Genomic DNA, 24,251 nt, shown 5'->3' with positions numbered 1-24,251 from the left:
TGCTGGCTCATCTTTTTAACCAGGACAGAAATCTCCACTGTTATCCTTGCCTTGTGTTATGAGGTTCCTCTTTCTCCATACCCTGCTGATCAGCTGAGGATACTCCATCCACCCAATAGAAAACTGTTTTGACATACAGCAGGGCAAGAGAAGCAGAAAACTGAGAGCCACCTACTGCCCCAACCATATTTCTTCCGTATGTTCAGTACGTGGCCCATACTGTAGCTCTGCAGGTACGGACTGTGGTGAGCCTAGTTACCCAGAATTTATTCATAACCCTCTTGACTGATTTCTCCAAAGAAAGCTCTTGTAAATTTGAGAAAGTTGAAGCCAGACTATGAACCGGAGACTCTGCTTATTTATATTCTACTGGAAGCCATACCTAATAATGGCATTATTGTGGTTTCTTTAAACAACTAGATTTGTCCTTACTATTAAATATTGCAAAACTAAATATTTTCAGTGATACCCATGTATAGGTGGCAAAACCATACAGAAAAGCAGAAAGTAAGGATGACTGTTACCTGTGACTGAAAGGCAGAGGGGTGCAATTAAGGGCAGGCATTTCTTAGCCTGGTGGGAAATTTACAGGTCGTTCAGTTTATTATTTTTCTTTTAAACTTTTAAGTATACCTTTAATATAAGCTTCTGTTTGAATGATGTATTTTGCTACTAAAAGAAATACATACAGATGCTTTTCAACTTATGATGGGGTTACATCCCAATAAACTCATTGTAAGTTGAAAATATTGTTAAGTCGAAAATGCATTTAATACACTTCACCTAACGAACATCATAGCCTAGCCTGGCCTACCTGAAATGTGCTCAGAACACTTACACTAGTCTACAGTTCAGCAATTATCTTGAGTTTCATCTCAAAACTAATTGCCGTTTTCTTCTCACCAGAAGCAGGAGACAAAGATGGGCATTTTGTAGACATGATGGAATGCGAAAACAATACGTAATATTTAAAAAATGCTGGTAATATAGTATATTGTAGAGTACCAGTTGTCTACCCTCATGAATACATAGCTAACCGGGAGCTGTGGCTCGGTGCCCAGCATCACAAGAGAGGATCATATCACATATTGCTAGCCTGGGAAAAGATCAAATTCAAAATTCAAAGTATGGTTTCAACTGAATGTGTATTGCTTTTGTACCATAGTAAAGTCAAAAAATTGCACGTTGCAGGCCATCTATATGTAGAAAATACAAGCTTTCTTTAATTTTTCCCATCTTTTACTTGTCGGCCATCTTAGACTCTCTCTCATTGGAGGCTATCCATAACCATTATTTCTATCATCTGGGCTAAGTCATAATTAGTCATTCTCACTTTAATTAGGCAATTTATCTCTTAATAGAGTGGAGTGTAGACCAGCATCAAATACAGCACTATAATTATACAGGCCATAAATGATTAAAGTGGAAGACAACATACAGAACACAAATCACATAACATGCATGTCCAATTTTTCTGGTCAACTCTCCTAACAAAAGAAAAATGAAAAATAGTTTTTATATGACATGACAAGCACTTTTTGCTAAATCTAATGTCAACAAAAGGCACTCCAACTAAATGCTGGAAAACTACGTGTAACTTGGGGCCATGTACAAGAAGAGAGTCTCTTACTATTTTGGGGATTGACCTGCCGAACAGCAGGAGCCTGCATAACAGTTCCTCGCAGGGGAGCCTGAGCTGGTGGTGCTGGTAGAGTTGTATAAACCACTTGGTGGTTTGCAGGAGCTCTTGGTACAGGAAGTCTTGTGGTCCCCTGAGTTACCGGACGCTGTGTTACATTCACGGTGGTTGGAGCTAATGACGAGCAGAAAAATATGTTTAAAATATAGTAAATTCTATGGTAAGTGAAAAGTATTAAGTGGTAACTTTACACATAAACTAATTAATTCTAATAAAGAGAGAACTGGAGATAACGGTCTCCTTTTGTAATCTTTATAGGGCCAAACAAAATTAATAATATTAAACAATCCAAACTTCACCTCAGAAAAAAGCACCTCAACCATGTCCAATGGCCTTTCCACTCTTTAGCTTGACTAAATAAGCATGTGATGATAGCGAAAAGGTTTAGACTTGAGAGTATGACCTTATAGGAGTGACTTAGAAAACTTTCCCTCCCCAATGTTAGATTGTTCTTAGTAGAGTGGAATTTTAGGCCCTCCCAGCTCTCTACAAATGGGTATAAATCCAACAGAGTTACTCTGCATTCCCACAGTTCAAGAAACTGGTGGGCTATTACAAAACGTTTTCTTCAGGTGAACCAAACCATCTCTCACTCAAAACAATAAAACATCCATTAATATACACACTTCTTCCTTCTCTACCCTGGCATTCCTCCTAATCTATGTTCCAGAGAGCATTAATGCCTTGAGTGAAGTTAATATATATCTATCAAAAATGAGTCCTAAATGTTCACTTACAGCGTGGAACTACAATAATGATTTAGGAGTGAACAGTATTTTTGTTAATAACTCTCTGAATTAGAATTACATTTTACAAATGACCACATATAAACTATATAATAAGAACAATAAATCTCCTTTCTTTTGGAAAAATGGATTCTATAATAAAATGAATTTGGAGGTAAATGGTGGATATAACAAAGATAAAAACTTTTCTTTACTAAAGACTAATCTTTACATATCCTTTCAATGTGAGCCTTTAGAAAGAGGAAGAAAGTATATAAGGATGAATACTCTCTTCATCTCTTTATTCCTCATTTTATTATCTATACTGCACATGGGTTTGCATAATGACATTTCCTTCTAAATTATCAAAATTAGGTGACTGTCATTTTAATTTCACTGGATAAAATTCCATGTGAACTCAATTATTTTCTTTAGTGAGAAATGTGCTCATGTAAGTGTTCTGCAGATAAATCTCTAAGCAGTGAGCTATTTTATGAAGAAAAACTGTCTTGATTTGCTTCCAAACAGTTTAGGAGGTACAGGCTACATTTTGAAAATGTCTGATTTACAACTTCTTGAGAGGCAGCAAGTAAAATATTAGTGTATATTTCCTGATGGTAGTAGTATCAGGCAGTTAAAACTAGTTAAGAATTCTTTAAAACTTTGTATTTAATCAGTCAATTATAATTTCTTGGCTATGATCAGAATGAATCATTACACCCATCCTGTCTAGAAAAACTCTATTCATTTCTGCTGTACACAGTGGCAGGTGAAAAAGGCATACAATTTAAGTCTTCTAAATAACCATTCTATATCCAGTGCTGCTCTTTAAGACAGTCAGCAAAACTAAATTACATTGCATTCAAAAAGACACACTGTCTTCAAAAGAACAATGAGTCATTAATTTTCTATTTAACCTTCCATTTGATTCCATAGTCGATATATATCACCGTAGACAAAACTAAAGCTTCAGTTCAATGATACAGCCAAGTTTACCTGTAGGTAGTAAGTGTATTGTTGTCTGAGATGGTCCACTTGTTGGCACCCCAGATGGCTGAAGAGGTGGTGCTGGCTGGATGGGTTGCAATGGTCGAGACACAGGCTGAGAAGAACCCATGGTTGACACAGGAGTGTGATTTAGCTTTTTAGGTTCTGTTAATTAAAAGTGAGGCACTATGATTATTGATACAAAAAAAAGCAGAAATACAGGATTTTTCCTTTACAGGTGAATTTTACTTTTACTTGCCATTCAGTCACATTTATTGCTCAAAGAACAATTTCCTTCTATTTTAATATGTATTTTTGCCAGTTTGAAAACCAAGTCAGATCTTAAATAATCCACTGTGTGTTATCACAAATCTAATTCACATTTACAGAAATACAGTTTTATGCTTTGTTTTCGTGAAAGAATCCTACTTCTGAACTCAATATGTCAATTAGAATAATTTCGTTTGTTACATTAATACATATTTAGGTATCTATGTCAAGGACATTCTTCTAGAAAAATACCTATAAATTGATGAGTAATTAAATTCCAATTACTCTACTGTTATTTAGATTCTTTTATTTAATAACACAGATGGTTGCTTATTTACACTATCCAGTTTTTTAAATAAAATACACAGAGTGTCTATCTCAAAACGATCTCCAACAGCCTATGAAATAAATGTTTGCATCTCAGAAAAGGCCCTTAAAAGTAGGTAACCACTATAAGGGGTAATATAAAAGAGTGTAAGCCAAAAGCCCTTCCATCCAAAATGATCCCCATTAATTTCAGTCCTGTGGAATTCTAAAATGTAAATAAATTTCAAAAATGTAAATAAAATTTAATGCATTAGCAAGTAATGTTTTAATTGGGTACTGATGGAGAACAGTGCACTTTAGTAAAGGAAAATTTAAGGTACACTCAAAGGTGGAGAAATGGAAAGAGATCCCATGAGGCAGGGAAATGGCAAGAGCACTGATAATAAACTTCGCTTACTTTACTTTTTTTAATTTTTTCAGAATCAGCCCTATCTGAATCCTCTTAAAAATAACTTGTATTTATTTTTGTCCTCTAGGAATTCATAATATTTAGACTTATCTATAAAAAGATAGTGAAAGCAATACAGACAATTTGAAACTTTTAAAGAATAATCATACTGGTATAAATTCAACCCTGACAAATGATGGCATAAATCTTCTAATTTTACAGTAGTTTTATACCAAAAAAATACACACAAAAATTACTTGACCGTCATAGAAACAATTGTATAGTTACTTAATTTTGTTTTCCTAAAACCAAATGAACTATCTTGTTCCCTAAAATATAAATTTTTAAATCTTCAGGTTTTTTAAAATTTAATGTCTTTAAGGTCATAATTAACTTACACTTGGTCTTAACTATATTTGCAACATGCATTATATAATTAACACCACAGAGTTTTACAGGTATGTCTGTAAAAAGTTATTTTGTGCAATCAAAGAAGTTTGAAAAGTTCTTTATATCTTGAATCATTCCTGGAGATTTACATTGTAAATTAACATAGTAAAGGCTCAGAGATGTCTGTAGTAAAAAAACAACAAAACAAAAAAATATAATTTTGTTTCCTAAGTATTACCCAAGCATATTTAACCACAGAACTTTTAATTCATAGAACACCTATTAACACTGCAGAAGAATAATCTGGAACATTGGCAAATATCTATCCAATATAATTTTTAAATATTATCACTCAGAATAATATTGAGGATTTTGAGTGTGCATGCATAAGCTTTCTAACATTACTTTCATTTTTATTTAAATAATACTTAGTAAAGGAAATTAATTCAAATAACCAAAATTAAGTGTATGCACATGTAAAACTACCTACATTAAGACACATACACACACACACACACACACACACACACACACACACACACACACACAACATTAGAGTCAGAAGACCTGGGTTTGATTCCCAGTTCCCTTACTGACGCATATTCTCTGAGTCAATGCTCAACTCTAAAGTGGGCACTACAGGGTTATTGCAAGGATCAAGTGAAATAACAGATATAAAAAGAGAGATGCTCCATAAGTTAAATATTGTTCTAATTGCTGTTTTCCTCTATGCCTTGTTCATATTCACTCAAGATTTGATTTCTACTTTTAAATTCTAATCTAACAAAACTCATTTTAGAAAGGATACAAATACACCAGGCATAAACTATAAGTATCTGTCTTCATTGAATATTATACTGGATTAAGAGGAAAAAATGGTATCAAAGCATCACTCAGAATGATTATTTATATTCAAGTACCTTGTGAAGCTCCACTCTCTTCATCATCCATTGTGAGATCAATGACACCACCAGAATCACTGCCTGTGGCTTTGCCACTCTGAAAAACAAAATTTATTCATTTTGCAAAAGAAACTCTGGCAGACATAAAGGAAAAATGAAAGAATACTAAGGAGAAATGAGGATAACAAATCGCCGGGTTCAAGCTAGATCCCTAAATGACTTTACCTGAAGAAACAGTTTGCCAGATAAATGACTCCAGGATACTCATGACCTAAACATCTGCCACATAAAAACTAATTTTGAAATATTTTCATAAGAAATTCTAGAAGCTTTTAAAAATAAAGCTATCAATTGCTCAGGGCTATGAAAATAATTAAGTACTTTAAGTAATAAGTGATTATTACAAACATCATTCATTTTCTAATATTTAAAATGTTGACCAATTCTACACTAAATTATCAATATTAATTCACAAAAACACCAAAGGCAACTGTAAAGCTAGAATTAAGTTAGATAAAATAATCTAACTCCATTTTTTCTCTAAAAAATGTTATGGTATGATAGGATATAGTATACGGTACTATTAACTGACATTCAATTGGACTAAAGGCAACATTGTCCAAAATCATTAGAAACATAATTTAAAAAAAATTTAAAACCATACAGTAGCAACAAAAAAGGAAAGCAATACAACACAGACCAAAAGAACCAGGATCTTCAAATCAAAAAGACCAAGTACATCTTTAGTTCCACTACTTATTAGCTATGTGAATTTATGTTAAAGGTAATTTCCTCAATTTGCAAAATTTGGATATGGAGTTTATTATATGATTAATCTACATATGTATACAAAGAAATTAATACCAGGTGTGATATATGGTCACCACTTAATAAAGTCATGTGATATATAACGATGTTTTGTCAGCACTGAATTTAATATACAACAGTTGTTCCATAAGATTAAAATGTAGCTGAAAATTCCTACCGCCTAGTGACATCATGACATCGCCTAGTGATAACATTACAGTACAACATATTACTCACATGTTTGTGGTGATACTGGTATAAACTGGTACTGCACTGCCAACTATATAAAAGTATAGCACATACAATTATGTACAGTACACTACACTTGATAATAATAAAGGACGTTACTGATTTATGTATTTACTATAGAATATTTTTTATTGTTATTTTAGAGTGTCCTCTTTCTACTTATACAAAGAATTTGTTGTAAAACAGTCTGCTGTGTTATGCTGGCACAGCAGCATCATATATCTTGTGTTTACCACCTTTCTTGATTGCATCGTTTTGTCTTAATGTTGTTTTGTACAGTAACACTATGTACAGGCTTGTAGCCTAGGAACAACAGGCTGTACCAGATAGCCTAAGTATGTAATAGGCTAGACATCTAGGTTTGTGTAACTGCACTCACTCTGTGATGTTTACACAATGATGAAATCACCTAATGATACATTTCTCAGAACACATCCCAGTTGTTAAGTAGCCCATGGCTGTATACAAGTATGCTAATCATAATTACTTTATGATATATTGTTAGATTAACTTGAAATGATTAAGGTATTCATCTGCAAAACTCAAATTTTGTGACATTAAAGAAAATAATTCCTTACAGTTAGAAAATTCAGGCCCAATTCCAACACAATGACATAAATTCTAAATCTTACAATTATAAGCCATTATGATAATGACTACATAGAAAATGACCTTCTTAACAAACACCACAAACCTGTAAAATATAATAACAACTGTTCTTAAAAAATAATCAAAGAATGTAACAGAATTCTCTTGCTACAACATATCTATAAGGTCCACTTTTAAAATTTCCTAAATTTTAGAATGTGATCTCCAAAGCATGGCAGGATGAGAGGTCCCCCTGACCTCTCCCCTTGAAGTTACAAGTTGTACAGTTATAATTCAACAAAGGATTCCCTGCTCAACACACAACCATATCTGAGAGATCTGTGCTTCATAACATCTGAAGGGGCCAGTGCTGGGATTTCACAGATTGGGAGCCCCATTGCCCACCACATTCCCTCATGGGGGTGGTGCCCTGAGACAGTTGACCTGGTCACAGAGGAACTGCCTGCCTGTCCAGGGAATACAAGACATTTTCCAATGGACCTCAGAGATCCAAGAAGCCCAAGCACTGCAAGAAAAAAATAAAACACTTGCCCTGTAGCACCATCTACTGGAAAACAAAAGCTCTCTTATCAACCTGCTAAAGAAGTGTCACTCATAAAATTTACTAAATTTTAAATTTATCAAAAATTACTAGAAAAAATATGCAAAGCGCAGTAAAGTAGAATCCAACTAAAGACAAAATACAGTCAACAGAAAATGACTCCAAGTGGAGCCAGATGATAATTCAGCAAAGATTTCAAAACAGCTGTTAAAAATATGTTCAAAGAATTAAAGGAAAATATGATATTAATGAATGTGCAAATAAGAAATCTGAAGTAGAAACTGGAAAACAAAAAGGCAACAGAAGAATTGAGATAGAATACCGAAAAAAACAAAAGACACAAAATCAAGAAAAAAAGCACACAGAAACAAAAAAATAGATAAAACAAATTTCAAAAATTACAAAACAGTAGATGTAAATACAACCATATCAGTAATTATACTAACTGTAAATAGACTGAAATTGTCTATCAAAATGTAGGGATTGTCAGTAGGGATAAGACATCAAGAAAACAAGCAATAGGGCCGGCCCAGTGGTTCAGCCCAGTTGGAGCTCTGTGCTTCTAACGCCAAAGGCTGCTGGTTCGATTCCCACATGGGCCAGTGGGCTGTCAACCACAAGGTTGCTGGTTTGATTTCTCAACTCCCATAAAGGATGGTGGGCTGCGCCCCTCGACTCCCACAAGGGATGGTGGGCTCTGCCCCCTGCAACTAAGATTGAACACGGCACCTTGAGCTGAGCTGCAACTGAGCTCCCAGATGGCTCAGTTGGTTGGAGCGCGGGCTCTCAAACACAAGGTTGCCAGTTCAACTCCCGCAAGGAATGGTGGGCTGCGCCCCCTGCAACAAACAATGGCGACTGGACCTGGAGCTGAACTGTGCCCTCCACAACCAAGATTGAAAGGACAACAACTTTACTTGTAAAAAGGCCTGGAAGTACACACTATTCCCCAATAAAGTCCTGTCCCTTTCCCCAATAAAATCTTTAAAAAGAAAAAAAAATCATGAGAAATAACTATTTTTTCTCCTACTATGCCTCCCCGATAATAAGACCTATCCGGACAATTAGTTCTAATGCATCTTTTGAAGCAAAAATTAATATAAGACCTGGTCTTATTTTACTATAAGACTGGGTATAACATAATATAATATAACATAAAAAAAATAATACTGGGTCTTATATAAGACTGGGTGTTATATAACATAACATAAGACCGGGTCTTATATTAATTTTTGTGCCAAAAGAAACATTAGAGCTGATTGTCCAGTTAGGTCTTATTTTCATGGAAACATGGTAGATACTCACTTTAAATACAGAGACACAAACACACTGGAAAAAGTAATAATAAAAAAGCACTGTGACCATGTAAATGTTAGACAATATACAAAGATGGAAACTTTATCATGATAGAAGTGTCAATTTGTGTATTTCTCCCATTAATTTTGTTGCCTTCACTTACTATGTTTTGATACTCTATTGTCAGGTGCACATTCTTCCATAATGTGTAATCTACAATAGGATAAGAAGATCTGAAATCAAATCCAATCTACTCAATTATATTTTTATTGGTCATAGCCTGACAGATACAATCACCTATTATCACATACTACAGGTAGTTTCCTGAGTATATTTTCTTCTATAGAAATAAAATTGGTAATCGTTTCAATAATTATTAACAGCAATTATAAGATAATCATGATAGCTGGCATTATTGCTACTGGGCACTGTGCTAAATATTTTATATTAGTTAACAAATGATTTGATCTTTACAATAACCCTATGAGGTGGGTAACAGCATTAGTCTAGTCACATTTTATAGGTGAGAATTTCAAGGTTTTAAATAACTTGCTCAAAGTTATTTAATAAGTGACAGGAACCAGGTTGCCTGACTCTAGAGCTTATTAGCTTTACACCACCAGGTGCAGACATATATACATGTATCTTTACGTTTTTTTCTGACATCATCTCCAAGAAAACATATCTAATCAGAGACATCATACATTTACATCTTCATTTACATATTACTAAAGTTCTCAACTAAAACTATCAAAAAAAATCAAGTAGGTTTTAATATTAAAACTCTATAAAAAGTTACCTAGTCATGTATAATTCCTCAAAATGACCACTCTTATTAAGTGAATACTAAGAAAATTTCAAGAGAGCAAAAATTCGAGCTTTGTAGTTTTGTTTTGTAATAAAACAAATAAAAAAGAATATATGTGAAAGGCGACAGTAGGGCACTTCAATAATTGCGAAGAACTTTAATACAGAAGACCTGGTTGTTTACTCCTTGAACATTGCTCCCAGGGACTTGTATTATAACTGAGACTTGGTTAGCTACCGAGACTGTGGCCCTTGGAAAGTTTACATCAATGATTGATAATTTTCTTATGTACACCTTAATAAGTGGACTGTGTCATACTGGCTTAACAGGACTGATTTGCACAAACATCTAGACTGATGATGTATGGGGTCTTGAGTTTTGACTGTCATGGCTAGTTACATAGAAAGACATGGAGATATGACCAGCCCTCTAAAATACCTTTGATCTTGAGACTCAGTGAAGCATCTCTGAGCAAAGACTCCCAGGGCATACGTCATACGTCCCTGCAGTTAATGAGAGAGCAAGCATATCCTATGCGATGCTGGACAGGGGAGGACTAAGAAGCCTGTGCCTGAGCTCTCTGAACCCCATTCGATACTTGTATTTTTTCCTATTATTTTTGTTCTCTACCTTTTTTGCTGTGGAAACTATAACCATGAGTATGAACTGCTATGGGCCTTATGAGTCCTAGCAAATCAACAAACCTGAGCGTGAGCTTAAGTTCCTCAAAATGGCAATATAACTACAGTTAGCAGCATAAAAAGAATTCCACATTGTTTTACAATGTATACTAATAATTTGAATAAATGAATGTTTATTTTTCACTATTTAAAATATATTAATGTATTACATAAAATGAGATATATGAATAAAACACATTATGTGAAATAAGTTAACAAACATTTATTTGGAGAACATCAGAGAAATCTTCATTCAAGAACTACACAGATAATATTTTACATATTTAATTATTTCCTAATTAGGTATGATTGAACAATTATTTCCATACAAGCCATCCAGATTCCTTCTAACCTATGCACTAGACTTCAAGTGTTCAGAAGTACAACCAAGTAAAATTTGGCATAGAAAAAATAAATTAGCCACATGTACTTAAAGAGTGATATTCTACTAAAGAATCACAGGCTGTTTCACACTATTTTCTATTTGCTAGTAAGTGGCAAGTAGCAAACACTAATTTCTTAATATATCTTCAAAAAAAATAATGTCACATTAATGAGATATTCAGCACAAGGAAAAAAATTACGTTTGTACAAGAAAATATAAGCCAGCAGAGCACGGATTTATAACTGGCAGCACATAGATACTTCCATAATGGTTTCTCATTATATAATAAAACTTGCATATTTATAATTCATATCCATAACTAGCACTCATTCAAAGCTGAAACTTTGCTATTTTTGACAAGGCATTACTTTAACACGTTAACTGCCTAGTCAAACTGCTTGATTTTGTTTTTCATGCTCTGGTAATGAATTCTTCTTCCTCTCAGCCAAGTAAAATATCTATTGAGAGCTTAATATATTTGGTTGTACTTTCTCTTTGCTGTCTGATACAGTCACTGTTTCAGGTGACTTTTGGATTGACTGATACAAGTTGTTTCATCAAATATATCGGTTATATAGTACAGTATAAAGTAAAATATTTTAGATTCTAAAACGTGAAGTGTGGAATAACACAATGTTTTGGATTTTCTAGAATATAATGAGCAGTTGGGTATAATTGGATTTTATATTGTTTTGTTTGAAATTTTTCTTAAATTTTGAAAGTATGGCAACTTTTGTATCAATTTTAATTTCACTTAAACTTTTACAATATTAGGTATACTTCATTTCAGTAATCCAACATAATTTCTTGTAATGATGAAAATGTTCTATATCTGTGTTTTTTAATATGATAGTCAGCAGACATATGTGGCGATGGTCTTGAAATGAAGCTACTGTGGCAGAGGAAGTAGCTTTTTAATTTAGAAAACTTCATTTGACTACCATATTGTAGTCTGAGTGGCTACCATATCAGACAGTATAACTCTAGGAGAACCACCGTTTCTAAGAAGATAAAACACAGCCATTACAATGTCCATTTTCCTGTACTGAAAATGTTACTTAGCTTGTCCAAACAACAACAAAAAAATCACAAAGCGAAATAAAGACATTTGTAAATTCTTAGTTCAATTTTAGGTTTACCTTATAAAGTAAGGCTATACTTCCTATAAATATCACATAAAAAATAATGAATAATCAACAGTTTCTATACCACGTGTCTTCTAGAAAATACACCATATACTTTTAATTGAAAATATAGCAAAAATCCACAAGATAGCCTCAGAAATCATCACAATTGTGACCTTTAATATCATACACAAAGACCGCTAACATTTGTATGAAATAAAATATTTCCGATTCTTTAATTTGATCTGTAAACCATGGTATATATCTAGCTTTGGTCAAAAATCCATCATTTTAAAAAGCAAAAACAGTCATATTTAAAGATCATTATATCCTGTTTTAAAATTCATGTCATTTATTCATGCCTGGCTTATTCAAGACTGTGTTTCTAGGAAAAATATGAATTTCTGAATTGGATTAAGAGGAAGGAAAGAAAATAAAATTATCAAGAACCTAATGATTTCTCTATAAATCTATTATACGTAAAGCACCAATAATGAAAGAAGTAGAAAGAACATTGTTAATACAGGAAAAAAGTAGTTACTCCATTCCTGGGTCATTAAGATTTAACATGAAAAAGTATTCAGACCAGCAAAGTGCTAATAAACTATCAGAAAGACTAAGATTTTCTTTCCAGAAAGCTGTTACTGATCAACTTTGAAGAAACTAAAATGGTGCCGCTGTATTTGTATTTGGGTGGGTGAAGGAGGGGATCCTTAAAAAGACAGGCCAGAAGGAAACCACATGTGTAGACTGAACATTTACACTACATGAAAGGCAAATAAATGCACTGTCAATTATATAATCCAAGCAGTTAGTTAATTTAATAAACTAATATTATCTCTAAGAGAATTACTAAGCAAAAAAACTCACTTCATGCCAAATATCACAGAGAAGCTGTCTGAAAATCTTTGGAGGGTTGTAAAAAAAAACCCAATAATTTTCATCGTACTAAAGAATACTGATAGAAATCCATTCTCCTGTGTACTGTAATTAGAATTTCAATTTGAAACAAGGAAAATCTTACCTGTGATGTGCTATCAGCTGCCTTCTTATTAACAGAAGCATCTATTGTTTTGTTTGCCTGGTTTTCTGAGGAGTCAAAAAAAAAAAAAAAGGTCAGAGCCATTTTTAAAAGCACCTATAAAATGTGCTAGGTTCGGCTGTTTCCTATACAACAATTTATGTACTGTTCTCCAATTTTTTTTGCCTGTCAATGTTACATACATAAATGAACTCTCTCATAGTCCACTGCTATGGTATCTTTCAGACCGGCAAATTCACAATAGAGATCTAAAAACTTCACAGATCTGTTGATCCCAAAGTTTTAACTCTATTCTAAGAAATACCTTAGGGAAATAATTTAAATGTTGCGACTTAACTTAAATGTGTGTAACTTAAATGTTGTAACATGAATGAATGGTTAAATAAAATATAATTCTTCCATACTATTACAGAAACAAATTTAATGACATGGGAAAAATGTGGTAAGTTTATTAGAAAAAAAACTTACAAACAGTGATTCTGGCAAAATACATATGCATAATCTCAGTAGTTCAATCACAGATGATTTTTCTTTATTCATTTGTCAATTAAGTTATGCTAAGTTTGTGTTGTACACATGTATACACACACGTTACTTTCAAAACAGCATTGAGAGTAAACCAATGTTTCTCTGCCTCAATTTTTAAAGAGAAGGTACTGAATTTTATCAAATGTCTTTAGTAGCTACTGAAGTGATTATTTAGCTTTTCCTCTTTGGTAATGTGGTAAATTACATTAATAAGAGTTTTCTAATGTTGAAACATTCCATTCTTGCTTTCTGTAGATAAAAATCTTCTTGGTCAAAATTCGGCATTCCTTTCATTTGCAAATCTTCATAATACATATAGAGTAAACCATTTATGTTAAAAAAAATACAGGAGATGGCTGTGGAGAAAAAGGAACCCTCATACATTGTTGGTGGGAATGCAGACGGGTGCAGCCGCTATGGAAGGCAGTGTGGAGGTTCCTCAAAAAATTAAAAATAGAATTACCATATGACCCAGCAATCCCTCTCCTGGGTATCTACCCAAAAAATCTGAAAACATTTATACATAAAGACACGTGTGCTCCAATGTTCATTGCAGCTTTGTTTACGGTGGCCAAGGCATGGAAACAACCAAAATGTCCTTCGATAGATGAATGGATAAAGAAGTTGTGGTATATATACACAATGGAATACTATTCGGCGGTAAGAAAAGATGATATAGGAACATTTGTGACAACATGGATGGATCTTGAGAGTATGATGCTAAGCGAAATGAGTCAGACAGAAAAAGCAGAGAACCATATGATTTCACTGATATATGGTATATAAACCAAAAACAACAAAAGAACAAGACAAATGAGAAACAAAAACTCATAGACACAGACAATAGTTTAGTGGTTACCAGAGGGTAAGGGGGGTGGAGAGTGGGAGATGAGAGTAAGGGGGATCAAATATATAGTGATGGAAGGAGAACTGACTCTGGGTGGTGAACACACAATGGGATTTATATATGATGCAATACAGAATTGTACACCTGAAATCTATGTAATTTTACTAACAATTGTCACCCCAATAAATTTAAAAAAATACAGGAGATAGAAATATGTATTTCCATATACATAGAGGGTGCCAAAAAAGGTATTTCCTTAAAATATACACATTTTAAAGAAAAAACTACTAAAATTGTAATACTCAACATATACCGATAACAAAAGATGAATAAAAGTCACATTTGACTTCTATAATTACAAGAGGTGCTCAAAGTGGTTACCATTAGCATCCAGACACTTCTGATTACGGTGAACTACTGCTTGAGCACAGATAACATCTCTCAAAATATGTATACATTTTTTTGTCACCCCCCGCATATACCTGTAAATTTAAAAAAATCAGAGTAAACATCTACCAGTTAAAGAGGTTTTCCCAGGCTAAGGAAGTAAAAATGAAGACCTTACAATTCCTCTCTACCCTATCTGAATTATCTTAGTTCTTTTTGTCAGCAGAATATATTATTTACTTTTAAAAGATATCTTTAAATTACTTCATTTATAATTAATCAGTACCTATTTTAGATTGTGGAGCTCCTGAAATACTACTTAATAAAAAACTAATTCCAGGTTACTGATCCTACATGGTAGAGTATTAAAATATACTGATGACATTACCAAAACATCAGTGATTTACTACGAAAGATTTTATATACAATGTTAGACTACATTCATTTAGATTTTTAACATTCTTACATTCTTTTATTATTTATTTATTTATTTATTTTTTTAACAGGGATTAAGTATGATTTTAATTCCTAAGAGATTCAGATACAGTCAACTCCCAACTTCAACTTTTTAGCAAAACCACCATGTTTCCCCAAAAACAAGACCTAGCCGGACAATCAGCTCCAACATTCTTACATTCTTTTAGATGTGAAACTCATTTTCAAGTGAATATAAAGGGTAACTTCAGATGAAAAGCAGAAGAGGGAGTTTCATTTTCACTTTCTCTTGAAATATCTTCATACAAAAAATTCCTCAATACTCAGGAAAGATTTAGACTTAGCAAAATGTTATATGCGTGCACACACACACACATTTTTAAATAACTATAAGAGTTTTGTTATCCAGCGTGAGTCTCTCTTTGACCTAATTACCTCAAGGCTAAGAGTTAATTAATCAAAGAACTGTAATCATTTTCCTTAGTCTAGATTTTCAGTTAACATTCCCCTGCCCCTTTATTAGACTATTTTCCTGATTCTTAATGTAACATTTTACAGTTTGACTGCATCTTTTTTGTTTTCTTTTACTATAATATCTACTTCAGATGATTTCCATAAGTAAAAGGTTATAAATCAATCTATTAATCGATAAAACTGTTCAGGGTATGAAATCATAAATTGTACCTCAAAATCTTTCTATCATTTGGGAAATATCTCTATCTCATTATTCTTAAAAGATATTGTCATTTTTAACCAACACTGCATTTTTTACCAGAGTCATCAAAGGGTTTTATAGTAGTGCCAATTAGTAGTGTCCCTGAGTAGGTGCTGGAGAATGCTGTATGAAAATGAATGGAATGCAAAACTTTTAAATCAGTTCCACAACACTATCTCTCACCTAGATCACTACAAGAGCCTCCTAACTGGTCTCTCTGACTCCATTTTTATTCCCTCCAAACCATTCCCTCACTGCAGCCAGTGTTCACGAACGTCACATGTCTCGCAGCAAAAAATCTTTTAACCCTATTTTCTACCACCTTTCCATTTATTATCTCATACCTTCATAGACTTCCCATATCTTCTCACAGAAATCTGCATACCTGGACATTCATCATATTTATGATTAATTACTTATTTAAGAGCCAAGTTTCCTATTTGATTGTGGGATTGGTGAGAATATAAACCATTTGGTACATGTCAGGGTATCTTCAGGACTTGAGAATACAGGCATTCGATATTTCATGAATGACTGACATTAGCTATATTTTAATCCCTAAATTTCCACAGTCTCTAGGATAATTTTTACTTTACCATAAACAGAAAATACTGACCTACTCTATGAGGATATATGAACTATAATAAAATACATACAAATTGATACAGTCTAGTTAGATAGCATATATTCTCAGTAAGTCAATAATACCTATGGTAAGTAGAGGACTTAAAAAGTTTTAATAATATATCTAATTAATTTATCATATTAGGGATGTATTAAATTTTGACTTCAACCTCTACTTTAAGCCAAAATTTGCTATTTGATTTCAGCTTATGTTCTGGGAAGCCTAAATAGTTAAATGCCTACCTTAATGTCATTTATGGCACCTCTTAAATTATTTATGCATGACCAAAGAACGTATCATCTCATAGGATCTCATTCTAATTAACATTATAAATGACATAAACGAAGTTTATCACCCACATTTATGGTTAATATCTAATAGTTTGCTTTCAAATGTATGTAAGCATTCTAAATAGAACTTTAAATGAAGATCTACTTTATATCATTTATAAAGTACATACAAATGTTAAATAAATGTTAAAATATAAAATTTCAAGTGTAAGTACAAACATGTATGATCACAAAAGTAGAATGATGTACTAATTAATAATGATTATGAAAACTTAATTTTATATACAAAAATTATTAAAAACAGTCAACTAATTAAATACAAAAGAGACTGACACTTATTATAAATAACAGAGTGCATTAGCTAGATAATTTTGGGGAAAATATACCCTTTGTGTCAACAAGTGTTCATGAAAATTTTAAGAGAACAGAATAATAAAATTATAATTCTGAAATTTATAGAGGTGTTTTATAAAAAAATTATAAAAATTATTTAATAAATTTATTTATAATTATTTATAAATTTATAAAAAATTTATTAACATTTAAAAAAAAATTATAGAATGTACTAACATTCGTAACATTAAACAAAATCTTTTATTTATTTCTTTTAAGCCCATGGCCTTTCAGGAAAAGTTCTATATTTAAGAATATATCTTTACTTGTGACCATTAATTGAAAACAATGTCAACTTAGGTTCATTTCAATATTTCATACAGAGGAAAAACTCCAAAATCACATAAAACAATGTCCATGATAAATCATCTTCCATCTGATATACTAAAAAATACTAAGGATCACAAGGAAAAGAAATGAGAGAAAATTAAAGTAATCCCCTAAAATATTTCTCATTCAGTCATAGTTAAAAGTAACCATTTTTAGTGTTGCAGACATGAATTAGAGTATCTAAGGAATAATATGGTAGCAGATAATGCTAAGAAATATTGTTACTGTACTATGCAAACATTTAATTTTAAGTACTAATATTAATAACAATGGCATTTTTTAATAAAATTTCAGATTTCCTCTCACATGCCAGATGTTAATTATAGGAGGGTGATATTCAGATTCAGTCCAATATTAATTTTGATTTGCCACTCATTTACTCTCTCAACAACTCTGAAATACCATCACTATTTTAATACAAGAAAATATACTACTACTAATGGCTATATAAAAAGTTAGAAAAAAACAAGGGCAAATACACTACTAATGGCTATATAAAAAGTTTAAAAAAACAAGGCTCAGATATCTCACTTATAAAAGTAATTTTGTACTTTAGAATCTGTTTCTGATATTTCATGATTACTTATTATATCAGTAAGACAGATACTGTGGTAATTTCACTACATACATGATGTCTGTGCATTGTTGCTGTCCTTCCACAATAGCAGTGGGGATAAATGTGAAGTCAGAAATGAAGAACAAGGAAGTTCAAGAATGCATAAAAAAACGCATGCCTTCTAAGAACAAGGAAGACAAAGTTTAACAGATTTTAAATACAGATACAATCAAGCTCTCCTTTTTGCAATATTTTGAAGTATATAGGTATATACAAACATAATCGTATGTCATAGATATGTGGTTTTTATTTTCCTCTTATAAGCATATATTACATCAGTTAGATACTTTAAGATAGATTTGTTCTATTCAGATATTTCTGGCAAACGTAGCTTTGCTACAAAGTCTAAATGAAAAATTCACCTAGATTAGGAAAATTCCTAAAGGATAAATTACAAATGTTAACTTCTAACTCATACAAACTCTCTCTCAAATTCCATTTTAACAACATCATTTCTTATGTAACTAAAAATTACTAAAAATAATCTCCAGGATATTATATTTACTCTGTTTTTCCAATAATGCTACACACACAAACATATATCACCCATAGGCCATTATCAAGCTTGCATTTCTATTATTAAACCTATAGTCACTTACCAATTCTTGGGGTAGAAGTGCTGTTCTGTTCTGCAGGAGATGAAGTACTAAAAGCAGAAATTGGAATTTTCATCTGTATAGGACCTCGGTTATTTGACGGACTGTAGAGTCCTGATGGGCCTACTGTTGGTAAAGAAGTCCTTGTGGCTTGTACAATAGAGTGTGCTGTTGGAACGGCCTGTACTGCGAGTGTTGTTCCTAATGACGCAGCACTGGCAGGAGAGTTCCTTTGAATACTAGAGCTGGGCCCAGAAGGAACGTTGCTTGGTTTAGTGGGGTTTGGCAAGGATGGCAAGGACACTGGATTTTTGGTAAGACCACTCACTGTAGGTGGGCTTTGGACAGAAATGAACTCAACGTTGCCAGATGGTTGATTGGTCACTAAAGTCCCTGGATGGCTCTGTAGGAGCTGAGGCTGGGAGGATACCGCAACAGGTACGTGCAAAATCACTGGTAAAGGTTGTAAAGAGATTGTAGGTTGGGGATTTCCACTAGGCACCTGAGTAGTAGCAACTACTGTAGCTGTGTTGGGTGCAGGAAGAATTGAGGTTGCTGTCAGAGAACCCGAAGTCACTGGAGTCTGCAATTTAGGTTGACTACTGACAACTGTTGGAGAAGTGACAAGAGTGGCTGAAGATACTACAGAAAGAAAAAAGAAATCTCAGTTTAAATGGCTATCTTCATTTATCAGGTAGGATAGCAATACAAATTTTAATGCATTGCAGTAGATACAGTAAAATCCTTCATAATGAAATTTTTTCCAAATATAAGTTCTTGGAATTCTTAGAATTGGTAGAAGCATTCATTATTGCATCTATGATTGATACATTATAAAAATATCACATGGTTTAAGATTAATATAGAGGACTGCTACCTCATTATCCAAACAATCTCTGAAAACTAATAATCACCTCTGAGTAAATGGAAAAACAACTGAAAACTTATATAGGTATTTTTGAAACTACTAAAAACATAAATGCTTTAGGACACAGGAAATATATAAACTCAAATAGAAATACTGGTAAGAGTCATCACAGTTGATGACTCTAATAATGAATAATAAATGAATCTGGTCATGTATTTTATCATTTGGACCATGTGAAACCTGCATCTGTGGATCAAGTTGTATTGAATTGCTTCGGAGAGGATCTAGAGAGGGAAGGTTGCCTATTGACTCTATTAACATTGTATGATACAGAAAATAGCAGAGTAAAGGTGGGAGATGAACTAAGAAATAAGGGAGCTGATACCAAAGACCAGAGAAAATCAAAATGCTGGTCACAGGAGTTTGACAGCAATTTTGGTTTAACTATTTGCATTTATTCTCCTTTGAACAGGTTTGAAATAGACGACCAAGTTTTTTTCTCATTGATTTGTAGTTTTTCTTCCAAATCACAGGCACACTAGAGCAGCAATTCTCAAGGTGATCCAGGGAACACCTGGGAGTTACTGAGACACTTTGGGGGAGCTTGCAATGTCAAAACTATTTTTATAACAATAATAAAACATTATTTGACTTTTTCACCATGTGGATATTTGCACTGACAGAGTAAAAGCAATGGTGAGTAAAACTTCTGATGCCTCTGCAAAAATCGACATAGTGATACCAAGCTATCACTGCATTCTGTATCACAACACATTCACAGTAACAAATAAAATCAGTTTCACTTAAGAATGTCCATGATGAAGTATTAAATATTAATTTTATTAAATCTCAACCATTTAGTACAGGTCTTAATATTCTATGTGAAGAAATAGGAAGTACATATAAAACATTACTGCTGCATGCCAAAGGAAGAAGGCCGACTCAAGAAAAACTACTTGTACGACTGAGTTGTAGGCTGAGCTAACAACCTTTTTCATGGAAGTCCATTTTTACTTGAAAAATTAACTTACAGGTATACTGTGGTTATTCACACTTGGGTATTTGGCAAATAATTTCTTGAAAATAAACCAAGTAAGACAGTCACTTCAAAAAGAACAACCAACAGTATTTATTGGCAATAATAAAATTTGAGTTTTAAAAACAAAAATTAGAACTTTGGAAAAACTTGTATCTGCCACTGAGAGCATGACAGCTTCCCAAATCTTTAAGACTTTTCTGAGAAGAATCAATAGTGACATAAGTGAATGTAAATTTAAAAAATTATTAATGAGATGTGTTGATATTTGGAAGATTTAGATAAGTCATTGAGCTCTTCCCAAATGATCAATGATGGTGTTAGTAAAAGATCCATACAAGTTAAAGACAGATGGATTTTAATGAAAAATTTGGAAAAGTTCATTGGTATAGTTTCAGAGCCACTTTGCAACTAACTTTTAATAAACTACTTAACTGTGTCAAAGAAACTATCCACAGTTCTCTAAAAGTAGTTAGAACCTTTCTAACTACATATTTGTATGAGGGTCAATTTTCTTCATGTATTTCAACAAAAAAAAACAAATTGCAACTGATTAAATACAGACATAGATATGAGAAACCAGTTTTTGTAGGCTGTGTTAATGTTTTAAGTGAGATAAAAGAAATTTATAAAAATATAAGATACTCTTTTCAGTACTTAAGCTTTGAAAAGTTATTTTTCATTAAAACATGTTATGTGTGTCACAAAACAGGTTTATTATTTTTAAATATTCTAAAAAATAGGTTTATTATTTAAAATTTTTATTTAATTTTTACTATAGTAAATATCAATAAATATAACTCCCATAAACAAAAGCTCTTTGGGGGATCTTACTAATTTTTTAAGATTATACAGAGATATGGTAACCAGAAAGTCTGAGAACCACTATAGCCAAAGATTTGAACTTCCATATTTTCATGTATATATGTAATCCTAATATACAAAATTTTATACATAGCCTTTTTAGATCAATATGCTCAGTTCCTTAGTACATTTCAACCTCAAAAGAATGTGAAAAGAAAACCAAAGCCTTCAATTACCAAGAAAATGTATTTCGGTGTTAAAGGATATTATTTACCTGTATTCACAGGGGTTTGAAAGGATGGTGTTGCACTCTCGCTTACATTTCTTTTGGACTCCAGTAACTGTCTCACTGTGCCTACATTTCTATGAAACATATATACACACAAATAGTTAGTCATGGATGTGTTGTTCTAAGGAACATCAGTTTACGTATAGACAAAGCATAGGAACAAAGACTTGGGTATTGTAAGTGAATGCACTGAGGTAAAGCTAAACCATAGAACTTCAGAATGCTGGGGTCCATGGCATTAGGGAAGAGTCTTCCTCTTATATTCTAACGTCATCAATACTTTTACCTGAAAACCAAATGTAGATTCTAGTATCTGCAGATGTTAGTTTTTATCACCCTGACCAAAACATTTCAATTACTTGAGAGAAAACTATTTAGCACAAGTGATTAAAAAAATCTGTAATAACCAAAGAAAGCCTTATAATAAATCAGCAAAATAAATATCTACAAGTGAACAATTATAACAAAGCAAAAAAGAAGGAAATATACTTAATACAGGTTCCCACTTATCTCTACACAAATAAGACGACATTCCAAGATTTTTCTGATATATACAATCAGGACCTTGTTCTCTTATTTTAAAACTTGAGAGACTTGTTATTTAAAACCCTTGTACACTACTGGTGGAAATGTAAACTGGTGCAGCCACTATGGAAAACAATATGGAGTTTCCTCAAAAAATTAAAAATAGAACTACTGCATGATCCAGCAATCCCACTTCTGGATATTTATCTGAAGAAAACAAAAATATTAATTAGAAAAGATCTTTAAAAAAAAAAGACAGAAATATCATCTAGCCTAAGGCTCATGGCAGGCTTAGTGTCTATCCCAGCATGTTAGGGAACTGACCCTTGAGCTTTACCTGGTAGACTCAGGAAATGCCAGTCAGTGGGCTAAATTTGAACAAACTTTCAGAGTGGATTGAGGGACTACCCATTTCACTCAATAACTACAGCTTCACTGAGAACAGATTACATGATCCAAAGAGAAGTGTTTTCTTTCCTTTCTAGGACAATCGGGGAATTCAGTTGGGAAAAACCCCACAGTGCTGGTGTGGGCGTCTCCCTTCCAAGCTCCTGTCCCAGGGGAGAGATGCCAGCCCTGAGCGGTATAATCTTGGAATCTTCCCAGAAGGAGGCAGCATGGAGGCAGCTTGGGGACAAGGTTTTACTGGAGCGAGTTGGCGCTTTCTGCAACCTGGGGAGCCATAGAGAACATAGCCTGACCACATGGGAGACGGTGGGTGGCTGTGGGCTGTGGAGACCACCACGGGGGGCATATCCCAGCCCCTCTGCAGCACCAAGATTGGGGGGGACCTCCGCCAGTATCAAAGGAACAGAAGTGAAGATAGTGGCCCTCCCGGGGGTCACAGGCCTGGACACTCCCCATTTTTCTAGCACTGACCAGGCTGTTACCCCCTCTTACCCTGCAGAGGACAACAGGGGATCCCCAAAGTGATTGAGACACTTCCTGCCAGGCGGGTGGGGGGAGGGCTAGTGGGCTTGGAGCAGATTAAAACGGATTTGATCTGCAAGGTCCGAAACAGCTGCCACCCTGGGTGGCTAATGAGGACTTGAAATGTGGCTTGTGTGGTGGATTTTCACTTAATTTTAACTAATTTAAATGGAAATACCAACACTTGATTCAGTTATTGGAAGAGTTTTAAGTACGTTTGGAACAACCTGGGTAGTGAACTTACTTTTGCAGTTCTAAATTTAGAACTCAGAATAGAGATTAAGTATTTCTAATGAAGATACAGCACTTGAATGGAGATGCTGCTGTAGGTGTGAAATAGTCACTGGAGTTTGGAGACTTGGTATTAAAAAAAAAAAGAATGTAAACTATCTTATTAATAATTGTATATTGATTACCTGTTGGAGTGACCATCATTTGGATATATTGGGCTAAATAAAATGAAAATGCAAATTTACTTGTTTCTTTTTCCTTTTTTAATGTGGCTACTAAATAATTTAAAATTACATATGTAACTCATGTTATATTTTTATTAGGCAGGGCTGATTTGGGGGAATTAGGAATCAAAGATTAACAAAACAAAAAAGTTTAAGTGGTATTAAGTGGTCTTACGTAGAAACTGCCAGACACATTTTGTAAAATGGTGGTGGCAGGGGGCCAGTGAGAGTTTTCTTTTTTTTTTTTCCCTGCGTACCTTAATCCCCAGGAATGTCTGTGATCTGTAAAAAATGTTCTAGAAACAGCAGATCCTTGTCTGGGCTCATCTGCAAAACCCTCAGCTATAGAAAAG

At 33.4% G+C, this 24,251-nt stretch overlaps 2 protein-coding genes across 5 annotated transcripts in view; one reads left to right on the top strand and one right to left on the bottom strand.

The window, feature by feature from the left end:
* PLBD1 (phospholipase B domain containing 1) overlaps positions 1 to 23,917 on the top strand; it is an 89,574-nt gene extending 65,657 nt beyond the window's left edge. Inside the window, exon 11 of the mRNA XM_081061445.1 lies at positions 22,999 to 23,917. Within this exon, the coding sequence (XP_080917571.1) occupies positions 22,999 to 23,199 (201 nt within the window). The 3' untranslated portion in view covers positions 23,200 to 23,917. The remainder of the gene's footprint in view (positions 1 to 22,998) is intronic.
* ATF7IP (activating transcription factor 7 interacting protein) overlaps positions 1 to 24,251 on the bottom strand; it is a 107,920-nt gene that overhangs the window by 8,127 nt on the left and 75,542 nt on the right. For all 4 annotated transcript variants that reach the window (XM_081061440.1, XM_081061441.1, XM_081061442.1 and 1 more), the window contains exons 8-13: positions 21,974 to 22,062; positions 18,995 to 19,633; positions 13,212 to 13,276; positions 5,707 to 5,785; positions 3,421 to 3,576; positions 1,631 to 1,813 (exon numbers count right to left, since the gene is read on the bottom strand). In XM_081061440.1, coding sequence (XP_080917566.1) covers positions 1,631 to 1,813; positions 3,421 to 3,576; positions 5,707 to 5,785; positions 13,212 to 13,276; positions 18,995 to 19,633; positions 21,974 to 22,062 — 1,211 coding nt within the window. The remainder of the gene's footprint in view (positions 1 to 1,630; positions 1,814 to 3,420; positions 3,577 to 5,706; positions 5,786 to 13,211; positions 13,277 to 18,994; positions 19,634 to 21,973; positions 22,063 to 24,251) is intronic.

Source organism: Rhinolophus hipposideros, assembly GCF_964194185.1.
Source record: "Rhinolophus hipposideros genome assembly, chromosome: 9".
Classification (NCBI taxonomy): Eukaryota; Metazoa; Chordata; class Mammalia; order Chiroptera; family Rhinolophidae; genus Rhinolophus; species Rhinolophus hipposideros.
This window is presented reverse-complemented; position numbering and strand designations above follow the sequence as displayed.